General features: G+C 47.8%; 15 protein-coding genes across 15 annotated transcripts; 7 read left to right on the top strand and 8 right to left on the bottom strand.

Annotated features, from left to right (window-relative positions):
• Positions 1 to 263: 263 nt before the first annotated feature.
• On the bottom strand, positions 264 to 488 carry N7484_002960 (uncharacterized protein; the record flags this gene model as incomplete). The annotated part of the gene is made up of 1 exon (XM_057113380.1): positions 264 to 488. One exon carries the CDS (start codon positions 486 to 488, stop codon positions 264 to 266), a length of 225 nt encoding a protein of 74 aa, XP_056973520.1.
• A 584-nt stretch (positions 489 to 1,072) lies between these two features.
• On the bottom strand, positions 1,073 to 2,172 carry N7484_002959 (uncharacterized protein; the record flags this gene model as incomplete). The annotated part of the gene is made up of 2 exons (XM_057113379.1): positions 1,073 to 1,448; positions 1,496 to 2,172. The coding sequence occupies 2 exons, from the start codon at positions 2,170 to 2,172 to the stop codon at positions 1,073 to 1,075; spliced, it is 1,053 nt and encodes a 350-aa protein (XP_056973519.1).
• Positions 2,173 to 2,807: 635 nt separating this feature from the next.
• N7484_002958 (uncharacterized protein) lies at positions 2,808 to 3,444 on the bottom strand (the record flags this gene model as incomplete). The annotated part of the gene is made up of 3 exons (XM_057113378.1): positions 2,808 to 3,200; positions 3,259 to 3,357; positions 3,433 to 3,444. The coding sequence occupies 3 exons, from the start codon at positions 3,442 to 3,444 to the stop codon at positions 2,808 to 2,810; spliced, it is 504 nt and encodes a 167-aa protein (XP_056973518.1).
• An 89-nt stretch (positions 3,445 to 3,533) lies between these two features.
• Positions 3,534 to 4,257, top strand: N7484_002957 (LysM peptidoglycan-binding domain-containing protein; the record flags this gene model as incomplete). Its single annotated transcript, XM_057113377.1, has 2 exons — positions 3,534 to 3,911; positions 3,961 to 4,257. The coding sequence occupies 2 exons, from the start codon at positions 3,534 to 3,536 to the stop codon at positions 4,255 to 4,257; spliced, it is 675 nt and encodes a 224-aa protein (XP_056973517.1).
• A 752-nt stretch (positions 4,258 to 5,009) lies between these two features.
• On the bottom strand, positions 5,010 to 5,300 carry N7484_002956 (uncharacterized protein; the record flags this gene model as incomplete). Its single annotated transcript, XM_057113376.1, has 1 exon — positions 5,010 to 5,300. One exon carries the CDS (start codon positions 5,298 to 5,300, stop codon positions 5,010 to 5,012), a length of 291 nt encoding a protein of 96 aa, XP_056973516.1.
• Positions 5,301 to 6,413: 1,113 nt separating this feature from the next.
• N7484_002955 (glycoside hydrolase family 27 protein) lies at positions 6,414 to 8,089 on the top strand (the record flags this gene model as incomplete). Its single annotated transcript, XM_057113375.1, has 7 exons — positions 6,414 to 6,488; positions 6,551 to 6,683; positions 6,739 to 6,879; positions 6,934 to 7,023; positions 7,073 to 7,372; positions 7,460 to 7,644; positions 7,703 to 8,089. The coding sequence occupies 7 exons, from the start codon at positions 6,414 to 6,416 to the stop codon at positions 8,087 to 8,089; spliced, it is 1,311 nt and encodes a 436-aa protein (XP_056973515.1).
• Positions 8,090 to 8,299: 210 nt separating this feature from the next.
• N7484_002954 (uncharacterized protein) lies at positions 8,300 to 10,214 on the bottom strand (the record flags this gene model as incomplete). The annotated part of the gene is made up of 2 exons (XM_057113374.1): positions 8,300 to 9,539; positions 9,607 to 10,214. The coding sequence occupies 2 exons, from the start codon at positions 10,212 to 10,214 to the stop codon at positions 8,300 to 8,302; spliced, it is 1,848 nt and encodes a 615-aa protein (XP_056973514.1).
• A 1,387-nt stretch (positions 10,215 to 11,601) lies between these two features.
• On the bottom strand, positions 11,602 to 13,105 carry N7484_002953 (Cytochrome b5; the record flags this gene model as incomplete). Its single annotated transcript, XM_057113373.1, has 2 exons — positions 11,602 to 12,816; positions 12,875 to 13,105. The coding sequence occupies 2 exons, from the start codon at positions 13,103 to 13,105 to the stop codon at positions 11,602 to 11,604; spliced, it is 1,446 nt and encodes a 481-aa protein (XP_056973513.1).
• A 467-nt stretch (positions 13,106 to 13,572) lies between these two features.
• Positions 13,573 to 15,323, top strand: N7484_002952 (cytochrome P450; the record flags this gene model as incomplete). The annotated part of the gene is made up of 2 exons (XM_057113372.1): positions 13,573 to 13,732; positions 13,786 to 15,323. The coding sequence occupies 2 exons, from the start codon at positions 13,573 to 13,575 to the stop codon at positions 15,321 to 15,323; spliced, it is 1,698 nt and encodes a 565-aa protein (XP_056973512.1).
• A 446-nt stretch (positions 15,324 to 15,769) lies between these two features.
• On the bottom strand, positions 15,770 to 18,049 carry N7484_002951 (Zn(II)2Cys6 transcription factor; the record flags this gene model as incomplete). Its single annotated transcript, XM_057113371.1, has 5 exons — positions 15,770 to 16,472; positions 16,525 to 16,624; positions 16,674 to 16,808; positions 16,879 to 17,123; positions 17,202 to 18,049. The coding sequence occupies 5 exons, from the start codon at positions 18,047 to 18,049 to the stop codon at positions 15,770 to 15,772; spliced, it is 2,031 nt and encodes a 676-aa protein (XP_056973511.1).
• Positions 18,050 to 18,479: 430 nt separating this feature from the next.
• On the top strand, positions 18,480 to 18,956 carry N7484_002950 (uncharacterized protein; the record flags this gene model as incomplete). The annotated part of the gene is made up of 1 exon (XM_057113370.1): positions 18,480 to 18,956. One exon carries the CDS (start codon positions 18,480 to 18,482, stop codon positions 18,954 to 18,956), a length of 477 nt encoding a protein of 158 aa, XP_056973510.1.
• Positions 18,957 to 19,789: 833 nt separating this feature from the next.
• Positions 19,790 to 21,119, top strand: N7484_002949 (DUF3431 domain-containing protein; the record flags this gene model as incomplete). The annotated part of the gene is made up of 4 exons (XM_057113369.1): positions 19,790 to 20,307; positions 20,369 to 20,460; positions 20,514 to 20,876; positions 20,956 to 21,119. The coding sequence occupies 4 exons, from the start codon at positions 19,790 to 19,792 to the stop codon at positions 21,117 to 21,119; spliced, it is 1,137 nt and encodes a 378-aa protein (XP_056973509.1).
• A 131-nt stretch (positions 21,120 to 21,250) lies between these two features.
• N7484_002948 (F-box domain protein) lies at positions 21,251 to 22,918 on the bottom strand (the record flags this gene model as incomplete). The annotated part of the gene is made up of 3 exons (XM_057113368.1): positions 21,251 to 21,503; positions 21,559 to 22,575; positions 22,629 to 22,918. 3 exons carry the CDS (start codon positions 22,916 to 22,918, stop codon positions 21,251 to 21,253), a joined length of 1,560 nt encoding a protein of 519 aa, XP_056973508.1.
• Positions 22,919 to 23,586: 668 nt separating this feature from the next.
• On the top strand, positions 23,587 to 24,261 carry N7484_002947 (GFA family protein; the record flags this gene model as incomplete). The annotated part of the gene is made up of 2 exons (XM_057113367.1): positions 23,587 to 24,092; positions 24,147 to 24,261. The coding sequence occupies 2 exons, from the start codon at positions 23,587 to 23,589 to the stop codon at positions 24,259 to 24,261; spliced, it is 621 nt and encodes a 206-aa protein (XP_056973507.1).
• Positions 24,262 to 24,748: 487 nt separating this feature from the next.
• N7484_002946 (uncharacterized protein) lies at positions 24,749 to 25,717 on the top strand (the record flags this gene model as incomplete). The annotated part of the gene is made up of 3 exons (XM_057113366.1): positions 24,749 to 25,185; positions 25,232 to 25,559; positions 25,607 to 25,717. The coding sequence occupies 3 exons, from the start codon at positions 24,749 to 24,751 to the stop codon at positions 25,715 to 25,717; spliced, it is 876 nt and encodes a 291-aa protein (XP_056973506.1).
• Positions 25,718 to 27,070: the final 1,353 nt, after the last annotated feature.

The following is a 27,070-nucleotide window of genomic DNA, read 5'->3' as shown; positions in this document are numbered from 1 at the left end:
TTTGAATCAACCAGGTTGAATGCATAAATTACCGCTTACCAAAAATGTTCCCATGAGCCTTGAAAATCAAGCCATGATTTTGACCAGTCCGTTTGTTATAGCTGATCTTCTGATGGAGACCTGTGCTTCCAGAGCCATTTGGCTACGGGAGCTTGACAGAACTCGAGGAGTTTCGTGTCATGGACACCAGAAGCGACCACCAGACAACATCATTCGTTGCCAATAGCCGAGTCAATTACAACAGTTACGATCGACCCTTTTCTTCAGCGCTTTCCGCGAATTTTTCTGATCTCTTCCCTCGTCGGTTGCTGTTCGCTTCCCATTGGAGCGAAGTAGAAATATCGGCCCGCGACATCCTCGTTATTGTACGTCCGTCGCAATTCGCGCTCACGAGCCCGTACTTTTTTGTGGTATTCCCTGCTAGCGCGTTTGCGTCTCCAGTTTGTAGATGCGTTACCAGCAAAAAAGTCCCTGATCCACTGGAACATGATGAGAGTGTGTTTTGTTCGAGGTCCTGTTGGTCTTGTTTTGGGGTATGCGCTCTGGATATATGGTGTTGTTCAAATTGTTTTCAAGCTGTCGTGTGTTTTCACTAAGTACCCTGAGAGCAGACACTCCATCGCTAATCTACACAGCCACCTCATGGAGAAGTTTGCAATGAATGATGTAGGAGGCCTGTTCTCCTAAGTGGACCCGCTACTTGTACCTACCATCAATAGAAATTTGTTGCCCCAAGAAACACTACTAGAACTGGGGCATCGTACACAAACTAAGTTTTCTTCACCGATGGCTTATTGCCCGACTTCCCCACCATACATTTCGACACCGCCGAATAACAGCCAATTCGATCTGCCACTGTTGCGCACTCCAGTCAGAAAGGGTTGCGATATGGGAGGCCTTGGTGCCTCAGGCCTTCAACATGGGATATCACCCCACGCGCCTTTTTCTCTGAAAAGATGGGCGGAAGGAAGAATACATTTTGTACGGATGATCACACATTTTCAATGTTTATATGATACTCACTATCTAGTACTATGTACATAACAATCATCAAGGACACACATGCATCAAATCAATTGTATGGCCATTTGGATTTCTCAAGTCGGGTAATGGCCCAGGAAGTTGGCTCCCGCCAAGAGCTTGGGTACAATTTGTTAGCATTGACGTAATGGAAATCCTGCCAAATTTCTTTGAGTGAGAAACCATCAGACATGAATTCGTAGAAACGGTAAAAGATCTGGGTGATGCTGATTTTGAGGCGGCCATCATAGCCATCCTCATCTGGCCCCGACAGAGGCCAGTCCGGATCAATTGCCCATATCCATCCATAGTACATATCTGGGCCATATGTGCCACAAGCTGAATGAGCCTCGTCTGTCAACAAGAAGAACACATTTTTGAGAACACCGGGCTTTAAGTCACCCCTCTCGCGGCGATCACGAAAGTCTCTGGCTGATTGTTAGCAATGTCTTTAATATTATGTAGGGAAACTCACTGCTGTAAATGGCCGATGTCACTCTCATCGGCCTCGAATGGGACAAATTGAGCGAATTTGTGATCGTGTATCTCTTCATATCCCTTAAAAGAGAAAGACATCTCAAGGACCTCGGTAAATAGCGCCTTAAACTCATCCAGTCTGGCCATTCCTTTCTGATGATAAAAGACATAGCCCCAGCTCTTATCATCTTCTCGAACGACAATCCTTCGCACCCAGTCTTGCAGATCTGGGAATGGTTCTTGTTTTCGCTTTTCATGCCTTGCCTCCAAGTCATCATACTGTTTCTGAGAAAATACCTCATTCACAGCTTGAACGGCCTGAAGCTCTATTGGTGGAAGAACTGCTTCTTGTGCCTGTTTCAGCTTATCGTAAAGATCAGGTCGCATCTGCGGCCACGCGAATCGATCACCCTTGTCAAGAGTTGGCGTAATGCGGAAATGATCGCGAATCAGACGACATTCCGCGTATGTGAGGGATTGACGGTCCGTAGCTGCCTTTTGAAGCAAGTTTTCAAGTGACATACCCAAGTATTTGGTTGAGTTGGCCTGCATCTCTTCTAAAGGCGGCCATTGCATCAGCTGGTGTTTTTCATCAGGCGAAATATCCGCTGGATGCTGGATTGCTTTGTCCCAGAGAGGCTCTAATTGAGCAAACTCTTCTAGTGTTTTGGCCATGGTGGGCAGAAAGGGATAGCTTTGCCAACGTCTCCAAGGTTGTTGTACACGTCCACGGCTGGATTTCCGAGGTTGATCCTATGAAACCAAAGCGTGGAATATATGCGGATGCGACCGGTCTTTATACCCATGCATGGTTTTCAAGCTATTGGCCCTAGTACAACCTTGGAATACGCGACAAACGCAGGTCTCACAGGGTCCACGGGCGTTTTTGCGGAAACGCCAAGGTTTCCGAAAAATACACAGGAGGGTAATTTACATGAATCTTTACACAACCCGCACGGGACGTATTATATCCGCAGTTCACACTACGACATAGTATCTGCAGTTTATCTCAGAGGTTCAACCTTGGAAGCTTAGAATTATCAATGATTTCTCCGTCAGTAGCAGTCGAAAATACTTTGGGATGGTCTCTTTTATATCATCGGTGCTACTGTTTAGAGAACGGTCCCGAGTCCAGCCTTGAAAGAGCCGATGGGGTATTAATGAGCCGGAAGACAGAGGCAAAACACTGAATTCCTAGTATCTGCAGATATGAAGACAAACAGCCAAGGTGGGATTGGGGAGACTAGTCATATCATTGGAAAATACTCCACTTCCCTCCTTTTTGTCAGCTAAAAGCTAACTTGAAGCAACTAGCTACCTGGTGCCTGCATATAAACGAAGATTGATTCGTCAAAAATCACTCTTAGTCGAACCAACTCTCTGAGCTCCATCAGATCACCCGTGTAGTTTGTTGCGACCTGATATGCGTGCGATCCCGGGGTAGCTGCATTTTGCACCGCTCGCCATGTGACAAGTAGCTCATCAATACGCGAATTAAGCCAATTGGAGGCCCACTGAGCCATTCGTGACATGAAATTTGTCATGAAAGTTCTGAACAGATTAGGCGCACTGAAGTCTCTTTGCTCGAACACACTGTTGACTGCTTTTTGGAACACACGCAATTCGTAATTAGCCGCGCCATATGTGTCAACAAGGTGACGGTTAACAAGCTGCTGGTTCAAGTACTCGAACACAGATATAACCTGAATTTAACGAATGAAGTTAGCACATAAATAAATGATTGAAGGAGACTTCGCGTACCATTCGTATTTCATTGATCCCAGCCCGTCCAGCTCTCTCATCTGCCACGTTTAGATTCCTCCAAGTATCATCACCAAGCGGCTGCTTCCCCGCGAACAGCTATAATCAACCATTTAGCGATTTTTTCTTTACTGCATTAAAATTGCAAAGAGAAGGCTTATCATAGTAACATACTCTTCCTTTCATCGAGTTCAAGTGAGTTTCAGTATTAACTAATCGAGCGGGGTTAATCTTTGAGTCGAGACTGTCAAATATCCGAATAATTGGAGTTCCAGTTGCTGTGGTGTGACCGCTGGCCCATGTCGAATAATCCTGATTCAGTAGTTGTGCAATGTTATACAACCAAGGATGGCGATACCTGCACATCTATTGCCCTGGACTACTCTGTTGCGTCTGCAGCCTTGTACATGGGTAATCAGGATCAGATACGCGATTGCAATCAGGTCGTTGTTGGGCAAGAATTGTGTCTGCCCCTATCATGCGATCACACATATGTCCTCAAATCGAACGACACATGTCGTAGTATTGAAGAGGCCAACGCAGAAATCATGTTCGACAATAGCACAAAGAGAATCATTCCTCTTCGCCAAGTCAATCCCTGGATTGATACATACTGTTCCAATCTTCAAAGTACTTCTTGGGCCTATGGAAAAGTCTTGTGTCTAACCCCTCAGTCTGGGCTTTTCAACGCGACAGATCCAGTGTCTACGTCCTACAATCCTTGGGGCACGGAAAGCTCTGGCTATTGGCTCATGGGTGGTTCTCCCTCCAGATAATGCCACTGTTGCAGCCGGAACCACCGAGCATTGTGGGAAATGGCATACAGCCACTGCTGGGGATTCTTGTACACAGATTTGTGTCCAAGACAAGATCACAAGCAATTTGTTCTTGCAGGTTAATCCTTCCCTGCAGTCTGCAAACTGTACGGGACTTCTCGTCCCAGGAAATGCGTACTGCACTGGTCCTATGCGCGGTTGGAATTATACTGTGGCAACCTAATGGTGGAAAGAGGCTACCTAGATTCATGGGCGCAGGCGTATACTAGGTTTCTCGCTGCTCTGTGTGTATTCCAGGATTTGCTGTTGGCAAAGACATGCATAGACACCTGTGTAGCAACTCAATAACAAAAAGTACAATATGTTCTGCCTAGATACAAGATTCACGCTTCTCATACACATTGCACGTGTGCATATTCAGTCACAGGTTGTTTTGCTTCTTGCCAGGGTACCAAAACTTGAAGTATTCCCGCTTTTCTATATGCGTATCAACCTCGATACCTAGTCCAGCACTTCGATGACTCTGCAACATAGCTATCATTTTACACTTACTGCAGAGAAGTTTCCTTTCAATGAAAACCCATATTCTATTTCAAATTGAAATGGACTTATTTTCTTTCCTCCCCACCCTCCCTGCACTACTCGAAGAAATCCCTTCAGCAGAGAATTTGCTCATTATGAAACCTAAGCTACTGGTGTATCCTAAAAACTTTCTTTGCGCATCAAACGCGTAGCGCTCTGTCGCTCCTGGGTACGGCATTGACGAAGGACTGGTTGGGTTTGGTCAGAAGCAAGCTGCCCAGTTCAATAACATCATCAGTGCCTCTAGAACGGTCTTTCCCACGGAATTACAGTAATAAACTTAACTGGCACATGATGCTTCCTTCCCATTTTAATATGGCATAGGGGTTGTTCGGGATGAAGTACAGTAGAGGAGAATGAGCTCATTTGGCCTAACACCCATATTCTGGTCGCTCAATACTTATCGCGCCAACTGACCCGCCCCGGATATGCCGGGTGTCGCAATGACCTTGGCTTGAAGTTGAAGACACACACTTCTGAAGGATCATCATAGTGATCACAGACTGGGTTAAAGCTACCCTTGTGGCCATTGAATGCATCGCTCTTCCAAAATGTGATGTACACATCGGTAATGAAATATATCACAGCGTAGTGCCACGGGGAGTGGTTTCCAGTGTGACAGACCTTGTGGTTGGCCTCAATAGCAAACGTGTCGCCTCCTCCAGCGGCATTTAGAAGAAGCATGCTGAGTGAACCAGTGGTGGACCGTTTGACATTGGACTGGAGGGCTTTCTGCTGAGCAATGAGCTCGTTTGAGGCATTGTTTGTCAGAAATCCATAAGGTATTGTTTTTCTTGGCACCTCTCAGGATCAAGCTGAGCAAGCATTCCGGACAGTTTTCCACCTGGGCGGCTACTTGACCCTAGCCACGCGCCGTCTGCACTAAAGCGTTAGCATCACACATGTTCCGATAGTCGTCCTAGTCTCGAGTCTAGATCCTGGTAAATCACAATACCTTTTGACCTAGTGCTGATAGCAGGAATTTCCAAACAAAATAAAAATTAAGGAGATGGGTCACTGAATTAATACTGTTTAACTCATCAGTCTATCGTCTGCCTACTCTGCATGTCTGAAAACCCTTTGGTTCAACACATGTGGTTCGGATGTCAATGTATTTTGAATGGTGTAGGTCATTTTAGAGACTCAAAGTGTGCCTAGGTGGCTCATAGCATTCATTGTTTATTATTTCTCCTCACTAAATCTTGTATCTTTTAGTCTACATTAATGTCAAAGCATACTTCCATATATCTGCCTGCTTCCATGATCTAGGTCCATTAAGCCACAAGATGAAGATCTAAAACTTTGCACAAATAGATGAAAATGATCTCAGGGCTGCTAGTAAGCCCATATGTCTGTGCGCTCGGGGACCTTTGAAGCTTACCGCCTGTTTCGTTGCTACTGTAGCACTTGAGCACTCTTTCCCTGCCGATCTCTCTCCACTCCAGGTTTCCATGCACTGACTCACGATCGGGTAAATTGCGGGGAAACATCGGCTTCTATATGACTTGTACAGGACAGGTGCATTTGTCAAGCTTTCCAGCCACTTGGTCATGTTTTCAAATTCGCCGCGTAGTTGCACTCCGGTCCCAAATTGGACATTCTCCTTATTACCCGCCTATGCCAAGGGTCCAGCAACGCCACCCCAGGGATCGGCATCTTGTACCTATTCGTCACTAATGCATGTTTGCTCCAAGTTGCGAATTCAGTGAAACATTCCCCGCACTTCGATATTGTATATATTGCTTTGATTATGCATCAACAAGCCTTCTAGGTACAACCGCTCCATTCTTCACAACTATGTTGACAACACTGACTTTGGCTGTGCTGGCAGCCGTTCTTCCTACAAATGCTCTTGTAAGGAAAGATGGCGTGGTATGTTCAATTTACTCTTTTCACTCTTCAAATCATGCCGATGCTGATATAATCACCACTAGGGGAGATTACCTGCTTTAGGCTGGAATTCCTGGAATGCCTTTGGCTGCAATGTCAATGCTAGTGCCATCCTCACCGCAGCAAATGACATTGTCTCATTAGGGCTTAAAGATCTTGGATACGAATATGTGAACAGTGAGTCTTCTAAGAAAGACTGAATGTGAGCTTGTGACTAAGTGACTCTAATTAGTTGACGATTGCTGGTCCGTCGTGGGAGAGCGCAATACCACAACCCAGCGAATTATTCCGAATCCCACGACATTCCCCGACGGTATCTCCGGTGTTGCCTCCCAAGTCCACGCTATGGGGTTGAAGATCGGTATTTACAGCAGTACGTTTTCCTCTTGCAGCGCTCACTTCTAGAACAGGCTAACCGTGTGCATAGGTGCGGGTGAGACCACCTGCGCGGGATATCCTGCCAGTCTAGGCTACGAGAAGGTCGATGCAGAGGCCTTTTCAGACTGGGGAATTGACTGTATGTTGCAATGACTACATTTGAGATAGTTCTGATTTTAACGAAATAGACTTGAAATATGACAACTGCGGCGTTCCAAGCAACTGGGACGACGAGTATACTGCATGCGTTCCCGACGGTGACATTGGGACTAATCCCAACGGTACTTGTCCGGATCTCACAGATCCAGCACCTCCTGAATATGACTGGTCCAAGTCTAACACGTCCATACGATATGATCGGATGCGTGATGCCCTGCTCGAGCAGAGTCGGACGATCTTGTACTCCCTGTGTGACTGGGGTAATGCCGCAGTAAACACCTGGGGAATGAAGACTGGAAACTCATGGCGTATGTCGGGAGACATTACTGGTAAGAAAATCTTGTCTTTGTCAATGTATCCGAGTACCTGCATTGGAAGATTCTCTCATATCTATTGAAAACTAACCATTTCTCTAGCCAAGTGGTCTCGTATCGCTCAAATAGCCAATGAGAACAGCTTCTTAATGAACTACGTTGATTTCTGGGGTCATCCAGATCCGGATATGTTGGAGGTTGGAAATGGTGATCTCACGGTGGAAGAAAACCGAGCTCATTTTGCTCTGTGGGCAATCATGAAGTCTCCTTTGATTATCGGCACGACGGTATGCTCCTCATAACTTATATCCCCAGGACTGCCATTTATACTAAATTATCATCTAGCTCAACGAACTGAGTGCTGATAATCTCGCCACCATCAAAAACAAATACTTGCTCAACTTCCACCAAGATCCTGTCTACGGTCGTTCTGCTCATCCCTACAAGTGGGGGTACAACCCTGACTGGACCTTTGATCCAGAGCACCCTGCTGAGTATTGGTCTGGTCCTTCGTCGACCATGAAGGGAACGTTGGTTCTCATGCTCAATAGTGAGGACTCGACTGCTACTCGCACTGCGGTTTGGAATGAGATTCCTGAGTTGAAAGGTCATGACTCGTACCGGGTAACTGATGCTTGGTCTGGTAAGAACTTAGGATGTGTTCACAAGAAGCACAGTGTTTCTCTGAATAGCCACGATGTATCGGTTCTGTTGGTCAAGGGGAAATGCTAAGGTCTCTGTATTTGACCTAAATAATCACCTCATCTTATTAGAATCTTCAACAATTCTTGTCATCCAAGGTTGACTAAACTCTCACAATCCACTGATGCTTGGTCAAAGTTGTTGGGTGTCGACAGACTTCCAAGGCTTATATCGCAGTCGATCGTTCTATCAATATTGATGCAATCTAATTTCTATATTTATGTAAAGTACATGTTCGGTTTAAATCAAAGTAATCCCCGTGTAGCATCCATCATTGCGCAACAACTCCGTCTTCAGCCCACCTTCCAATGGGATGGAGTACAAACTTCCTCCAAGATCTGTGACATAAACAACGTTCTTCTCCTTGTTCAACTTAAGTCCAATGGGCTCGTGGAAGTGACGCGCCAAGATCTCTTTCTGGATAACCGCACTTTCGCCACCAACATAAGCACGATAAACCGCGCATCCAGTCGGGTGCTCACCACGATCTGTCCAGTAGAGTGTTTGAGTCACATTGTCGAGTTCAATATCAATTGGCTCAGGAAGACCCTCCATGATACACCTGATGTCTGTTCTGTTCTCTGCTGTCTCGCCAGCCGGAATATCGAGACTCGCACAGAAGATGCGGCCCCGGGATGCCTTGCTATCCCCCTTCTGAGTCCAGTAAATCAAACCACGTTCAGCATCGACAGCAATTCCGACACACCATAGTAACATTCTGTCTGCTTTTGAGGTGCCGGGCACCTCACGTCGCTGGACGAGGATCTCATGGTTCTTTCCATCGTAGTCGCAACGATGAACGCCTTGGCCTTCCCGGTCGCAGAAATACACTTGTTTGCGGGCCTCACAGGCTACAAGCTGCTTTGGCGTGTGCACGTTTCCGACTGGTACCAGGCACTTCTTGTCACTGCCGCCCAGGTTCGCAGACCAGACTGATCCGTCGCGGGAAGCTAGGCTGTGGCCCATGTTCGTCCAGAAGATCCGTTGAGTAGACTCAGAAACATCTATTCCATCAGGCAAATTTTCTCCAGTAATGATAGGCGTGAGTTTTCGCGTGGTTTGGTTGAAGCGGAGGATCTTGCCATTTGTGTTTACGTTTGACACATCGGGTGCATTGGCACCAAGCCCAACGTCAAGAAGATAGATATCCTTCTCAGGAGACCGAGTGGTCTCTGCGGATGTTGTCGGTGGATATAATCCACCCTTATCGCTCTTGTTGCCGAGACGCCCTTGATCGAGATATTCTCTCTTCAACCAATCCACCGTAGGCTCACGTTCCAGCCCACGTTCCTTGATATAGTTTTCCTCAATGAAAGCAACGGTATCCAATCCAACCCGGTCCATAAGTTGACAAGGCAAGGGCCCGTTCTTGAACATGCTTTCCCATAGAAGGTCAATTTCGGCTGGATCACTGACGCCGTCAGAGAGGATGTGGAGAATTTCGCGCTTGACCGCAGCCCAGAGGCGATTGAAGATGAAGCTTTGCGAGTAATTTTGTCAGTCTAGGGTTCGAAGTAAGGAAAGACAAAACTCTGGAAATAACATACCCAGTCGATTCCCGTCGAGCTATCACGGGCAACGTCCCACACTCTCCCAGCACATCCTTCAGATAAGTGAGGACCTCCCAGTCCGTTTGGCCACAGGTCATCAACTCCACAGTCAAAATATCAGGAGGCATAGTAAAGTGAATATTGAGGACCCGATGTTGACGAGAAGGAGAAACTTTAGCCACCATCAAGCTGGACTTGAATGACGAGCTATTCGACCCGATGATACAATCCGCAGGTGACTTAGCATCAACTTCAGCGAGCGTCTCAATCTTCAAATCGAGCTTCTCGGGAACAGCTTCGATCACGAGCCACGCATTGGAGACGGCAGGCCCAATATCAGCGAATGTCTTGCAGGTACCGAAAGAACTTTTGTTTCCCACCTGACCGGCATGTCTGGCTTCTTTCTTCTCATTGTTAACACGAGGCAGGAGTGAATATTCCTCCTTGTGTGCGTCGATGTATTCCATTGCGGCGTTGAGGGCTTCTGTTGACGGATCACGAATATGAACATTGTAGCCAGCTGCGACAAAGATGCATCCAATGCGACGGCCAAGGACTCCGGCACCTAAGATGGTGACGGGTCGGTCGGTTCTGGCATTGATCATCTTGCTCGGGTTCGTGAGGTATGTAGAGTTGACGAAGGGAGTATGTTGTGTGGATAGTCAAATAGCCAACAGGTACACCGAGACGAAACGATGCAGTCTTATATACTATCCCAGACAAACTGCTCTTTATCCAGTGTACCGTGGAAAAGGCCCATGAGTGAGAAACATTGTGCTCCACCATCGGGAAGCCGGCATCGAGAATAAGACTTAATCAGACTTTGTGCATTAATTTTCCCGAATGAGGGATCGACAAACTTTAAAAACGGACAAAGAAAACCTGTTATGACGAAGATGGCTACATATCGAATTATTCGGAAATAACGGGTAGGCTCCGCCCCAGAAGGTCTCGCCATATTCATCACACGTCTGTCAACGTTCTGGGACACCCACACATCGTAAAGTTATACATTAAGCTTATATTTAAAAATACTGCAGTCTCGCCATTGCTTAAAGCATATGTGGCATATGCATACCCTTCTGCAATGAAACATTCTCCAACAAAATGAAATCAATGAGCTTTCTCAGGGATGAGTAGTCCCACCGGGAAAAAAGTGGGCATAATTCATAATGAGTAAAGATGCCTGTATAAATTGATCCGTCATAACCGGGTCTTACTGTATCAAGCCACGCATAAATCAAGCTTTCCAAGGCAATGGAATGCAGATGAATGATGAGGTCCCACAGCCGTCGCGTTGTACAGCTTCGGTCCCTATCTCGGACTCGGTACGGAGACGGTTCGGACTCTGTTCGGACGGGCAACGGCGACTGGTGGATCCGATGAAGCTCGGGTGGCCGATGTGGAGCCTTTAACCTTAAGATCGGCACGGGCTTGATATGAGAAATTCATTGTTGTGAGGCGATTTTCTTATGCAGGACCTTTGCCGATAAAATCGAATACCTGATTACCCTGGTTAGGAAATTTTGTGCTATGACTGATCATAATTGTAAGAAATTCTTAAGTGTATAGGAAGCGCGAGAACCTTAGGAGGCGCTCCCGATGAGAAAAAAAAAAAAAAAAAAAAAAAAAGACAGAAGGAATACACCCAAGGGAGGTCATAATATCTTGCTCTCTACAGTGATTCTAGGCTTGCGCCTGGATCTTGAATTTTTGTTTTTTGTTGTTTTGCACTTATTACTCCTTTCTTTTTTCAAAGTCTTCTTTCTCACTACCTTTTGATTCGTTTTAAGGAAATCAGTATTCTGTTTCGGGCCTGCTGAGGCGGATCTTGAAGGTATGCATATCCATGAAACTGTGGGGCTACGTCAAGTCTGAACAGGTCACAAGAATAAAGCATGCGTGACTTCTAAATTTTTGAAAGTGTGGAACTGCAGGTCTATTTCTATATTTTCCTAGCTCAAAATATTCATACAATCTATCAACAGCATTCTAAAACAAAAACACTTGATCAGTAGCCTTAGACAAAACACCCGGTTCCTTCCACCCAAGCCCAACGAGGACCTTTTTCATAGCGTTGATCATAGGCGGTGGCCCACAAAGCAACATCTTATTGCTTTGATCTGCCGGCGCAAGATACTTCTGAATCAAATCCTGAGAAACGAATCCCCGATGTCCCTTCCATCCCTCCGCGGCCTGTGAAAGAACATACTGTACCTGAAATTTGTTCGGATAATTCTTCGCAAAGGCGTCGAGCTCCTGTCGCAACAGGATGTCTTCCTCTGTGTTGTTCGCATACAGCAGACTGATTTGCGTGGAGTCCGTTTCATCGTCACAGATTGCCCGGATGAGCTGGTACATAGGTGTGATCCCGGTACCACCTGCGATCATGCCAATGTGTTTCGCATACGAGGTCGTGTACTGCATTGCACCCTTAGGACCCCGGATCTCAATCATGTCGCCGATCTTCATGCTCTCCAGGTGCTTGGTCATTTTGCCTTGTGGGTAGACTTTCACCAGGAGCTCGATGCGGCCTAGGTCTGTGTTGTTTGAGACCGGTGTATAGGAGCGGGAAACGTTTTCACCGTTGATGTTGGCCCGAAGCGCAATGTGTTGACCGGTCGGGAGGCCTAGAATATCGTTTTCGTGGGGAAGACCGAAGACGAAGCGGTAGACATTGGGCGAGACGGTATCTTTGCGGATGAGAGGGAAGTTCTTCCAAGTACGTGGCTCAAGGGGTGGCAAGCTTTGCTTTTTTGCGAGCGCTGCCCTCTTAGTCGATAAGGGGAGTCGTTTGCTGAGGATGATATGATCCATTCTGGATGTGCGGCGTGGAGAGTAGTGGGTGAATTCTTGCTGGACATCGAGCTTGGTGGAAATCCACATTGTCAATCCCACTGTAAGGGATAGTTGTCCTAAACTGGCAATTCCAAACCCAGTCCAGAATTGACCATTGGCATTTTGGCCGTTAGAGAGTACCGTCAGAGCGTGGCTGGACAGCTTTTTTAACGGTTGAAGTAATGGACCCCATCCTTGGCGATAACCAATTACAGCCACCGTCCCCAACGCGCCAGTGAGACTGAGCTTGATCACGGCGCGAACCAAAGCACCTAGTCGGCTAGATGAGGATTTTTTGACTGTCACGACAGCTGATTGAGCAACCTGCTCAAAGTTCGGACGATAGACCTCCACGGTTTCGGCATGCTCCTAGGCTAATTTAGTTTGAGGGAAATTAAGCTTCTCCAAATTTCAAGTCATGACTTACTTCCGAAGGCAAATCTCCAACATGGTATCTGGCCAGCTCGTCCCGCGCCTCGTCTGAATGACCAGTCTCCTCAAAGGCCTCAGTAGCATCGGTACCGGCAACTTCAATCAGAATGGCGCTGCCACCAGGATGATCTTCGATGTACTTTGTAACATCATAGACTTTGTTATGCAGAATGATCCAGAGATCGTCTGCTTTGTTATGCTTCTGCACTTCCTCAAGGGTATACATGGTGAACTTTGATGGGATTCGATTTTTCTCACATTCTGGCAAGTGATGGGTATATATAGAAACAATGTATTAGAATACACAGGTCTGAATTCGACCATTTCGGACCCATTCGGCAGCCAAAACCCACCTTGGCACAAATTATCCCGCTGGAGGTCCGCTGATTACCGAGTGGCAGAAGAGAATCAAGCAAAAGAGCCAACCGGCTTTGTTGCAATCGGCGCATTGTCAAGAGACCCACTTGCCGGTTCTCGTGCGAAGTTCGTCCGAGGCTCGGAAACAAAGTACATTACTCGTCTCATTGCCAAAGTGGGTTCGATAATTACTCCACTGCTTCTGGATAATTGGAAAGACTTTGCATAATCCAGGAAATGGCGAGCTGATAATTGGTATGCTGTAGATACTTAAGTGCAGCATGCCCAACAGCCAAAGATCTGCCCAGGTGTAGAATCAGGACTCAACCAGCCATCATGCCTATTCCGCTTGAACAATCACAAAACATCACTTCCGTTTTCTACCTGATCGGAGATGAGCTTTCAACTGCACAGTCCGTGGAGTTTGATTCCAGGTGGAAACTAGAGGATGTCAAGCGTGCCGTGGGAGCGGTGTTCCATGTGGTACAAGCACTAGGTATGGATTGACTCCAACATTGGTGTGAACATTCCATCGCTAACTCCTTTCAGGTCTGACCCTCCACAATTCCAAAGATGGCCAGGAAATCACCACGGTAGACGAGTTGACCAAAACACCCTCCTCACTCGACTCACCTATCGGCCTCCGCGTCGACGGCAACGCCGTCCAAACTCCCCAGGGCCCCGAAGGTCTGCCACTAGTGGGCAGCTATTACGAAATATTCCCCGATCACCTCGGAAACCACTACCGTCTATTCCGCAAATATGGCCATGTCATCAAGACGACCAACATGGGAAAGACAATATACCTCACCGACAGTCCCGAGGTAGCAGCAGTGGCGCTGTCGGAATCCGTATACATGACGAAGAAGATCAACGAGAGCCACCCACTCTGGGGTGTAAAGGACAACACGGCGATCTTCATCGGAGATACAGAAACAGAGAATTGGAGACTGGCACACAAGTTCCTCCCGCCAGCGATGGGTCCCAAGGCTGTGCGCCATTATACGCCTTTAATGCAAGAGTGCGTTCGCAAGTCGTTCGCTGTCTTCGATGAGCTTGATTCTCGCGATCAATCTTGGAATGCTTACCAGTATATGGTGAAGCTGGCATCGCAGACTATTGGGAAATTTTCTCTAGGTACTGACTTTGAACACTTCAAAGATGTTGATTCACCATTGCATCCGATTGTTACCAATATCGCCAGTCTGCTCTCACTCAACAAGAAGATTACGGCTCGAGGTGAATGGTACCGCCATCTTCCATTCGGTGATCCAGCACGTCTTAAGACTGTTCAGCGCACTATCTACACCCTCCTCCAAGAGCAGATCGACCGAGTCAAGGGCTCCGAAATAGCTGGAATGCCCATGGCCGATGCAGCAGTTAACGCTTCTTGTGTGGTTGACTACCTCCTGAACACTGTCGACGAAGGTGGAAACAAATTCCCTGAAGGTCTGGTCCTAGCCAACATGCTTATCGTCACCGGAGCCGGATTCACAACCACTTCCGCCCTGATGTCCTGGCTCCTTTACTGCCTTGTCAACTACGAGGGCACCCAGGATCGCCTTTACGAAGAATTGTGTGAGAGGGGTATTGCCAATGCCGAGAAACCCGTTGAATGGACCCCCGAGCTCGCGCACAATCTGCCATATCTTGATTGTTTCGTGAAGGAAACACAGCGTCTACACAATGCCTCCTTCCAGCCTGGTCGGACTACCAAGACCGACGTCGTCTTACCGGGTGGTTATCGCCTGCCTCCTGATAGCGTTATCGTCCCGGCTCTATATGCCATCCATACAAACCCGGAGGTCTGGCGTGATCCCTTCCGTTTTGATGCTGATCGTTGGGCTGGAGATGAAACTAAGAATATGCATCGATGCGCCTATGTTCCTTTTGCTACTGGGCCGCGGGGCTGTATTGGGTTCAACTTTGCGTTATTAGAAGTTAAGATCCTTTTATCGGAACTTGTTTCGAGGTATGAGTTTTTCCGGGAAGGGTTGGAGGCTGTTGAGTATGATCCGGAGTTCCAGCTGATTCGGCCTTTGAACTTTTATGTGAGGGCTAAGAGAAGAGCTCCGGCTACTGTATAGCGCGGCTTTTTCTCTGTTATGTTTTCTTTTTAAGTATAGACTGCAGTGTATAGTAGTAAAAATAGAATTAGACCGATTGTTTTTTTATCAATAACTATGCTTATGATTCAATGGAATATTTCAATAAAACTATTTGACATGTTCGTCCACCAGCGCTCCAAGCAGGAGTAGGTCAACAATGTGAGCTTCGGGGCCTTGATTCACATGGCGTAGTATGCATTTCCTTGCCACATCACCTGTTGGGTGACTAAATGCTCAGTGCTCATCGGGTGGTAAGACTCTCTACCGTGAAAGTATATAGATATAATATGAAGCAGAGGATCATTGCCCATGGGATGTGTGATACGCAAGTAAAGAGAAACATCCAAGTACAGAAGCGCTGTTTATAGGCCGGGGTGGCACAGTCACACGACTATGTATCAAACAAGCAAGTCCCATTGAATTTTCTAACTGACGAATTCCTTCAAAGCCCGCAAAGCCCTCGAATAAGGCCCGTAATAACGCACATTAGTATCACTATCCACCCACGAAGATAAACTTTCCTCACTCTCCAAAACAACCACCAACCGCGTAATAAGCAGCTCCGCATCCAAAGGAAACACTTCAGGCCCCAGATTCTTCAACGTAAAAGCACAACTCACGGCATTGTGCACAAATGCCCACGACCGACAAACCATCGACGAAAGACGATGCACCTCCAGGAAAGCTTCAACCGCATCTGAAGCACGCCTTGCACACTCCTGTTTTAATGCCTTAGTATCATTCGGAATTGGATCCGGTATATCCAGAGCCAATCGGCACAACCTCATAATGACATATGAATAATGAACTTGGAGTGCTAGTCGCTCAAGATGTTGCTGGAGGGTTCGGCAACGAGCCTTGTTGCGGAGATATGGTGCGGCGAAGTCCTCGTCTAGAATGCGTTCTATGCGGTGCTTGTAGCCCATTATGGTCCTAATGGATCCGACTTCGTCTTTTTGGGCCCGTTCGAGCATGATTTGACATAATGTCATTATTGAGTCGGCGAATGAGTGGGTACCCGGTGCTTCATTTGAGGAGTCGTAGGGAAGGTTTTCGCTTGATTTTATGGTACTTGGGGGTCTGTCGTATGTGAAGGAGAGAAAAGTGTCTTGCCAGAGGAGGACCCACCTACTTTTGTCAGTTGGATGAATAAATTGGGCATTTTAGAGGTGGGATATACCAGAGTCGCTTTCTTTGAAATTGATGAGCTGCATTTGGCGAGTCTGGTTCGATTGTTTCTTCGTGGAGTCCGATACTCTGTGCCAAGCGCATTGTTGAACCTGTAACCTATAAGCGAGGGACATCTTGTCACTTGAGTCTGGTACTTACCCAGTAGAATCCAAGCACTATTTGTGTCAAGATTGTTGCGGATACAATGACCTATCAATGCCATAGCCTGGATCTGATCCATGTCGGTATTGTTGAAGAAGTTTGAAATGCGAAGGCACTGGAAAGATGAACAGACTGATACCAGTATTCGTTAGCCTATACGACCAGTGTTTCTGTGAATAGACTGAGAGTTTGAGGATCATACTGAAAACCTTGGACAATAGATCCCGTTCTTTGATTGGGTCATTCGAGAATTGAACACCACACGCTAACACCGCGAATAATAATGCTAGCCAAGAGGTATCCGAATCGTCGAGCTTTGATGTTTCATTGCTTTGTTGGAGCTCTGCTCGCCGGTCAAGGAATGCGAAGAGCGAAGAATTGAATTGCTCGAGTGTCACCAGCGCCGGGTAGAAAGGGTAGACCGTTGTTTGATAAATTTGAGAATATCTGCAATAATTAGTGTTCCATCAATACCTAACACGAGGTTCTTCTGAATAAACTTAATGCATTGTTTGAGTCACATACCGAATAACATCTGAGTCGTCCGGCAAAGTCCGACAGATATCCGCCGCACCAGCATCTGGTCCCCACATGCTCGTAAATGGATACATTCGAGGTGCAATCTGATCCAAGAACAAGTCATCAGACAAAATCCCATCCCCGGGTGCATTTCGACATCCCAATGCTGCGGGCGGATCAGAATGGCTGCCCAGGAATATGGTTGCCCCTGTGGCGTCTTCCACAAAATTCTTCCCTGATAATCCAGGGGCGAGATTCTTAGTCATGTGCGGGTTGATTCGTGAATTCGATGTTCGAATTTCATGGGAGTTGAGATCAGTGTTTATACTGGTGCCAGCATGGGTTTGTTGAAGCTCGGCTTTCAGAGAAGAAATTTGTTCTTCTATACCTTCCAATCGTTTGATCATGAGATCAATGCCAATAGTATGGTCTGCAGTAGACTCATTTTCATGCTCGTTGCCGATTGCAGGTCTAGTACTAGGAAGAGATGAGTAAGGATTTCTGATGGTAATGGGGTATGTGACATACTTCCTGCCGTGTTCTCTCCGTAGCCAGTCACCATCGGCCTCGTCAGGTTCCCTTGCGACATGATGACTCTCTTGGGGCACAGAATGACCAGGGATAGTCGATGTCGGACGTGAATTACCACCGGATTCGCTAGGCACACAACAAAGCTCAGGGTGCCCGCGCGACACACAACTCTCGCAGGGCAGGTCACCGCTGCATTTCACTTTCCTGTGTCGACAGGGAAAACAAGATTTGATGCCACGGACACGACGTTTGCGTTTGAGCAGTTCACTCACGCGTGCTGTATCGTATGGATATGGGCTGGCGTGAGTATTGAAGTTATCCATTGGTTTGATGACGTTCAATGCTATAGTCCCTTACGGCCGAAATTCCTGCGATCGAGTTCCGTGCGATGCCGTGGATCATATTACGTAATGCAGATCCCAGAAAGCTTGACTTGAACACGCATATTTTTAGATGAATTAATTCAATCTCTTTATTGGTTTGCTGATTATAGTTCTCTTTGTTTCAATGTTCCAAGCGGCTTATTTTTAGCTGGAGGTTGAATCTTTGTTCTGGGCTTAGCTCAATCTTTGTCGACTAATTGTATCCCAACACAAAACAGGCTTGCATGCACCAACTCGAAATAGTCATTCCATTATAAAGCACTTTGTCTTCTCCTGATGCTTTCAAAGAACTTGATGCAGGGCGTGTAGACTATATAGATACTAGATTATTTCCTGACACTACCAGCATGTCTCAAGTAAATACACCAAAATGGATCCAAGTACCCTCTGGTTCTTCCGCCACCGCGCAAATATCGTGAGCGCATTAGATGGATACAGAGCAAATATCTGGGTTCATGAAAGAAGATACTACCGGGAGATAGCAACGTGTCTGAAAACCGTCACGGTCAATCTTGCTCTAATTCTTACATACGATGAGATCAATTCCAAACTGTCTCGCTGTGTCCGTGAACGCATCTCACGTATCATCACATGTCTCAACGGTCTTCGAGAAATTATGATCCTCCATCCTGATCAAGAACCCGGGGAAATATCGGAAGCACTGTTCATGACTGGTAGGCACATTGGACGAATTAAGCTTGCCCTGGGGGTTTCAGATCCATATGCCGATGCGATGGATCAGCAGCTACAAGAGCTGACTGTGCCCAAGGGTAAATGGCTGCGGAAAAATTGGCGGGCCTTGAATTTCAGTGATGCGCGTTGTGTTTGTTCTTCTTGCAAACGATAAACATCTCACATCTTTCTTCAAGTATGAACGATAAAGAGCGAGCATTTTCCCTCGAGCGCTACCGTATATTTGATTGTGAAATGATTCTGCCTGTCGCCTGCGCTGCGCTATGACAGATCGAGCGATACAGATGTTGGTCGCTCGGTAACAAGTGGGTCCGGCCCCCAGTGCTTGACCGGGGCATTAGTGTGCTCCACAACTGTGACTGAAACCATTGGCCATGTTTCAGGCACGACAGCCTCAAACCTGAATCTGTAACAAATCTGGACCCCTAAAGCAGGAACAAATCGTGATGAGAACCTCGTTATTGCATTTGGCTCCGGGTGGCGGATACTGGGCAAGCTTAGCTATCACATAGTTCACACTGGACCTGTCATTGTTAGCGTGCGACCGGTGATTACTAGGCCTGAGGCGGTCGTTTCACTCTTAGCGCTTCCAATTAAACCCGGGATGACCGCCTCGTGGCCAAACCTGTCAACCGGAAGTGGCTCAGTAGTCCGCAACCCAATCAAACCCATGGATTTTTTTTTTTAATATCACCAAGTTAGAGTCGTTTGTCTCTCCACTGATTCAATCAAAAATTATATTTAGGCATCCCTTATCGTCTAAATCTCATAAATTCCCTTGTAGCACACACGTAGATCCTTGTCAATCCCAACCAATCCTGTAACCCAGAAATCCCGCTTCCGTAGCCTTGCCATCAAAGGGTCTAGAGGGCCCGCATTAGCTCATGGACCCGCCCACTGCTTCCGGCCCCAACCCAGTTCCCCTCTACGTCAATCGAATTGATTCTTCCTCTTCATTTTCACCAAACTCCTGACCATGCCCGGACTATGAGCTGGACGAGTGTTTTCTCTCGCCAACCCCGTGAGCCCGGATCTTCCGGTAGCTCAAGGGTGTTCATCTACCTAGGACTGGCAGTCATCTCCCTACTACTCTCTTATCAGCTGGTTCTGAATCACGACTCGCTGGGTTCGATCGCTTCGTGGAAAGTCGGGTCCCAGGCGTCGGGCGCGTACGACCCTGATGCCGATTATGATGGGGATGGATGGGCTGCTGCTGCTATGAATGGGTCGCAGACGTCAAAGACTACGAATTCCGTGCAACAATCAGTGCCGATTCCCGCATATACTTCTACGCCGGCTACGCCCGCGCCGATTTCAACGCCGACAATGCGCCCGGTTGAGAAGGAGCTTGTCATTGCTGCTATGAAGAAGAGTGATATGTCCTGGGTGGAGCAAAATGTTCCTGCAGATTGGATTACTAATATTTATCGGGCTGATGCGGCGGAGGGCGAAGCCGAATTCACGGTTCCGGATAATAAAGGGAATGAGGCTATGGTCTACTTAACGTGTGTATCGCATTACGCCCAATTCAACAGATGTGGAAGATTAAGCTAACAAATTCTCAAGACACATAATTGATCGATATGATACCCTCCCAGACGTAAATGTCTTCCTACACGGCGGTCGATATCAATGGCACAACGATAACCCATTATATGGTACTATTCCCCCCCCACCCACCTTACCCATCCCCACATTCTAACCTTGGCAGACTCCGTCATTTCAATAAAAGATCTCCAACTAAACCACGTCCGCAATGCCGGGTACGTGAACCTTCGCTGCACATGGATAATCGGCTGCCCAGCCGAACTCGAACCCGCCCGCTACCTTCGCGAACGACCCGACGATCCGGGACATCCAACCGCCGTGGAATTTCCCGATAGCTTCATGGCGCTCTTTCCCGGAGAGCCGGTGCCCGATATCATCGGTGTGCCGTGTTGTAGTCAGTTTGCGGTCTCGCGAGAGGCGATTCGTGCGCGGGGGAAGGAGGAGTATGTACGCATGCGAGATTGGTTGCTCAATTCGCCGCTTGATGCTAGTACTAGTGGGAGGATTTTTGAATATTCTTGGCATAGTATGTTTAACACACCCCCCCCCCCCCCCCCTTCTTTGTCTATTGTGGTGCTTGGTTGATGCTAATATGTGTACAACAGTAATGTTTGGGAAGACGGCGCAGTACTGTCTTGATGCTGCTGAGTGTTATTGTAATACCTATGGGTATTGTAATATGACCGATGCTGATCTGCAGAATCAGTGGGTGTGGAAGGGAATGGTCCTTCCGGAGGGATGGCCTGAGAAAGGATGGCCGGAGGAATAATGAAAAGTCAATGTAAGATATTGATCATCTTGATCGGCCCGAATGTATAAATTGAAATATGCACTGCATATGCTTCATTAAGTCATAAATACCATCTCTCATATGATTTTGATTCCCATGATCCAATGTATTCACCGCCAGAGATCCTGCCGACTTGATCGCTTGTACCCGCTGCTACTCATCGGTCGCTCGCCATCTTCTGGCACAGCTAAGAACCCACCAAATCCATTTCCAACCAGCACGCTCTTCCGAGAATCTCCACCCCATGACCGACTCAATTGGGCCTCCTGGAAACTCACCGGGCGTGTAGTAGTGCCACTCCGACCCAGCGCGGAATCCGGCTCATAGGGTGTGAAGTTCCATTCAAGCTCATCCAAGCCTTTACTGTATACATTTAAAGGCTGGGAGAGGCCGCCGGTCATTTGCGGACCATTCTCACCACCACCGAATAGTCGGGGCGGAGGAGCTAAAAGCAAAGTATCGGGGGAATTGTGCGTCACGGACGTATAGATCGCGGAGGGATGGGAGGCAGCGTGACATGAGACATGAAATCAGGTATGTGTAATAGGAGTTCGCAGCAGGAGGAAGCCCGTGTGTCTCGGTCTGTGAGGTGATTTCATAGTGCAGCATTTGTAGTGATCGTGATGCCAACGGCGGGATCTTCTCAGCGGGGAAGGACCGGGATACTTCCTGGATGATCGATAGGCTGCGGAGATGTGGAGCGGCCTGTAAAATCTGGTGAAGTGTTGATGGAAGGACACCGGTGGATGCGAGTGTTAATCCTTGTAGGGCAATGCGATTAGTTGCCGATGAGAAGAATGTGACCAGTCCACTGGCTGTTAGCTGTGGGGTATCCCGGATCGTGAGCTGCTCGAGGGCGGGAAAGGGAGGCAGAGAAGAATCAACTGCAAATGCCGAATCGTCGAGCCATGGAAGATCGTCCAATGTTAAGTCCCTGAGCTTTGGAAACGCTGCCAGGCTGTTTCGAAGGATTGCAGCTTCAATATGCAAGCCCGACAGCTCTAATTTTTCAAGGTTGATCCATCGCGGTGCTTCGGGCAGTCGTGCGAAGCTCCCCTCTGCACCGTGTTTATAGCTCATACGCCGAAGGTCGGGGCACGAGGCCATCAACTCCTGCTTCAGTGTCACACACGAGCCCTCATCACTGAACAGACCAGTTGGGAGATCGACATAACGAAGGTGGGGAAGAACCGAAATCGTCCGGGCAATGGTGGCCTTATTAGCCTCGCGAGTCATATACGGCATCCGAAGAGACAGCGTCAATTTGCCCAGGTGTCGCGATTCACGAACAGATCGCATAAACAACTCGAGGCGGATCTGCGGGGCATCGATGGGATCGCCATTACGGTCGAAAAAGGAGCGGCGCTTTCGTTTGGCGGCTAATTGAACTTCCAGTTCGCAGTAGTGCACGGGGTCAATCCGAACATTTGTGTATCTACCAAATATCGTGTTAGTATTTTGAACAAAGAAATCCAGCGGGTGGCATACAAGAGCGCGTGTGCTTCGGGAAACCAGCGCCTACACACCATGGTGCAGTTCGCGAGGTCCCTCATGTCACAGAGCATACAGCCATCAGTCATAGAATCTTCCGAGGTATCATAGGAGTCATCCAAGGCATGGGGGCAAACAAAGCTGAAGATGCGAACGAGCACAGCGCGGGGAAGCTTCCTGGTCGCATCGCGACCGGTGGAGTGGGGCGGCGTTGGCGGCTCAGTCGCGGGGGTCACACTGCGTCGACTACGCCGGGGACTAGCCTTGAGTTTGTCGAAAAGGCCCATCTTGTAGGATGCGCGATGGAGGAGGGGGGAGAAATAGGAGAGAAGTGAAAGTGAAAGATCGGGCTTTGGACATGAAAGACGCGAGTTGATGCAGGGCCCGCTGTTGAGCAGGGATGAAACGCCCAATGAACGCCCCGCGCTTTGTCTCGCCAATGTTTCGGGGCGCAACGGTTAACATGACACTCTAATCTCTATACAATCAAATTTACATGCAAGTGGGCCCAGTCAGGAACATACTTCATCTTGCAACATGATAGGTTGCCCAAGAATTGTTTCCCACTGGTGGAACCAGTAGCCAGATCGATCTGGATCTTGTGCACAAACTTGGCTGGAGCTCGGATACAACATCATGACATCACTGACGAATATTGAAGAAAAAAATCAAGGTGGATGGGATTGGAAGTAGATTTGGTAGAGACAAGGGTCAATTGATTAAAACAAAGCAGAGGAAACTGAGGAACGAAAAAGAGAATGAGAACAGAGGGACGAGTTGATTGAAGTCACGTACCTTCTTCACACCCGCAGGTACAACCAGCATCATAGCTCGACCTTTCAATCCTCAACCTTGGCAACTGACATCATGGATCTTCGCCACATAACACAGTATAAAATAAAAATCTTACCGCCATAATGCAAGCTCACCTAGTAACACCTCAACAACTTTCATCATGTCTGAGATGGGAATTCACTCCACCGAGCTTCCGCTGCCTTCGCCAGCGGTCACCAATGTCTACCCCGAGAACACATTAGACGCCGAAGATTGGAAACATCGTCCACCATATCACACCCAAGGTCATGAAGAATTCGGACCGATCAAGTGGAAGGCCTCATGCCAATGTGGAAGAGTCACCTATGCGATAAACCGCGACCGACCGTTAAACGCCAAGTTTTGCCATTGTCGAGGGTGCCAGGTCATGCATGGCGCACCTCTCCAATGGGCGGCAATCTTTCACAAAAAAGATATCTCGTTCACAAAGGGGTCCAGTGGCCTGTCATTCTTCTCAGCCACCCTCAATTCCCAGAAATACGATATGCCCACCAAAGTGTCGTGCAGCTTCTGCCATACCCTCATTATGGACGAGGGACGCAGCACATGTTTGTTGTATCCGCAGTTAATCCAATTCGAGGGTACGGGGGATGAGCGACGGAAACAATTGGAGATCTTCAAGCCGACGTATGTATGCAGTGCACGTTACCCCTGAACTCGGTTGCTAATGAATGGTCTTAGGTGTCATATTTTCTACCAACAGCGGATGTTTGACATGCCCGATGGAATGCCCAAATGGTCTGGGATGGATAACCAAAGTCAGCTGCTCGATGACTATGGCAAACCAACCCAGTGAAACGACAATGGGACGCAGGAAAACGACACGCGAAGGAATTGTAGAATATTATCATGGGAAATACAGCACATGGCGATCTTCACAATTTGTTACATATCATAAATCAATCGAACACGCACGTTGACCCCATTTCATTGGGATTGGAGGATCCTGTTTCATATCCACTACGCTAACTGGGCTGCAAATAATTAAGGCCAAGATAAGATCAGATGAGCTTCTTCAAATCTTGGCAACGCCATTCGCGAACTTCCATTTGCCAATTCTATTCCGAAAGGGATGAACCCGCTCGGCCGCTCCGTGCTCCTGCACAGCGCGATGTGACCCTCAGCTCATCATCTCCTAAACGGGAAACACGTCCACTTTAGCTCCGCTGGGCATTCTCCATCTGTCTCGGGGGATCTTCAAGGAGGCCAGTTTTAAATACGACCCCTCCGCCGCGACATGATGGCTCCCTGGCACACTAAATCACTCCCTGGCTAGTTAAAGCATGTGGTTCATGTCTTGGGCCTGCATGGCCATATTGGCCAGTCCCGTCGCAGCCGTCACGCAGATCACCGACGATGACATGACCTTGCTCCTCAACGCCGGCGGCGCGGATCTAGCCAACCTCTACGCACCGCTGTGGTTCTTCGCTCAGGCTGAGAATCACCCTCCGTGTTATCCCACTTGGGCGTTTGGCGGGTCTCCAGACACCTCTGACACCTATGACGCCGCCCACAAAACACCCGCTGCAGCCCAATGCCAGTACCCTAACGTTGGGTGCAACTGCCGCAATCCCGGTGTTGACACTGGGAACCCAGGGCCCGCGTTCCCAGTCTACTACACATTCAAGCAGTGCAACGAGACCGAAATACGCGTTGTCTATAACCTTTTTTACGAAAAGGATGGCGCGACATTTGGTGTGATCCAAACCGGCCATGACTAGTAAGAATATAAACACTATTCATGAAGCCAATCTGACCTTTCTCAGTGATTGGGAGCGAGTGGTGATCATTCACTCGCGCGACGACAATGATATGTGGGCGCCTTCGCGTGCACTGCTCTCCGCTCATAGCGGTTATAATAATCTGGCTTGGGGTGATATCCAGAATACTCTGACCACGGATCAGATCAATGCCGGAGATGCTAAGGATCCGAATGGTGTACAGGATCAAGATCATCCTAAGGTTTATGTGGCTTGGTCGAAACACCCTAATTTTGATACCCGTAACACAGGATTCATCGATCCTATCAGCCAGTCCTTGGACGACGCGTATCGCAGTGATGATTGGTGGCATTATGTTGATCCTCAGTACTATGTGTGTATAACCTATTATGGTATGAAGCCCTTTGCTAATTGTGATAGATTCGTTCCGATAACAGTACCGTGGCTGGTCAAGCTCTTGGATCTGCCGATTGGGGAAGCGCTACTAGTAATCCACCCTTGGTGCAGGCCAGTGTTTGTGATGCATCTTGAATAGTTAAAAGTAATGTACATGAATGAATTGAAGACCTTCTCCTTTGGCTCTGCGCCCCTCTTAGCTGGGCTGGTGCCGATTCAAGTCAATAGCGGCCTGGTGGGTAAATCGAGTATGGTGGAGGAGCTTGGGTCTCCGTACACTGGGGAATGTTTACACAGGACCGGTGGCCCCGGATTGGGGGGATGTAAGGTCGAATAGACACATGCTCATCGCTATAATCTGGCGTGGGATAATGTCTGATCCGAAAGGCGTTGAGAGAGCGACACAGGTCGTCGATCAGGACTCTTCGTGGGATTTTGATGATGACATTGCGATTCCACTCGGAGGCTTTGATGATATACTCAATCGGAAATGGTTGGTCTATTTCTGATAGAATTTCTGGAGGGGGTCGCTGTAACGATTCTAGTTCGCTTTCTAGATCAGTGGCGTACTGAGTCAAGACAATCTCTCTCCAGGTCCGATTGAGATTTCTACGTGGTGGCATGGCGGAAGCGAGACCTTGAGAAAGACGTCAGTTTCCCTTCTTATTGTTCCCTGTGTGCTGATATTCATACCGTGGTGAGGATTGGATTATGCTGGACGAAAGATGAAACACGAGACTGTGGAAGGTGGCGTGGGCTGACTATCGAGAGAGCAAAGAAGAAGAAAGAGGCAGCGATAGAGCTGTCTGGATTTAAATGTTTTGCCTTGACGAAGGTGCCCATATCAATACCTCTCCAGAAGATAAAATTCTCTGGGCAGCGAACTATTGACTGTCGTATCTGAAGCAAGTTTATCTTTACACTCGTCTGTTTGATCCTTGTTCACATTCATATTCTAAACAATCGACAATCGACCGGCAAGACGCCCTTTTTCCATTTTCTTATCACAACAGATATCCAGCGTTGAAAGGCGGATTTGGGGAGAGGAGATCTCAACGGCAGCTTGGAGTAAGCACGCTTGGGCAGTGGGTATTTCGAACATGATCTTCGGGTCAGAAGTATTGATGAAATATGTGGATCAGATTGCAATCAATCTGACAATAAGTCAGACCTCGGCGTTATATCTAAATTAAACTAAGGAAGCGCAACAAGATTGAGACCCTCAATACCGGGGAACGGGCGTCAGGAGCATAACTGCTTCATGCCCATACAGAAGAAAGCGGTCAATCGATATCTTCTGACGGTCTGTACGGAGGTTGTACGGAGGTAATTCAAAATGATTGGCTCATCCGGTAGCATTAGGTTCAAACATGAAGAGCAGGTGCAGGTAAGGGACCACTTTGATTGGCTTCGATGGCAAGGATGTGATGCGCAGCCGGGTCAAAGAGTATCGGTGAAAAGCATAGAGACTTGACGTCAGAATTCGAT

Source organism: Penicillium longicatenatum (genome assembly GCF_028827895.1).
Source record: "Penicillium longicatenatum strain IBT 33135 chromosome Unknown contig_2_segment0_segment0, whole genome shotgun sequence".
NCBI classification, from domain to species: Eukaryota; Fungi; Ascomycota; class Eurotiomycetes; order Eurotiales; family Aspergillaceae; genus Penicillium; species Penicillium longicatenatum.
The sequence above is the reverse complement of the archived record's forward strand: the minus strand, read 5'-3'. Positions and strand labels throughout refer to the sequence as shown.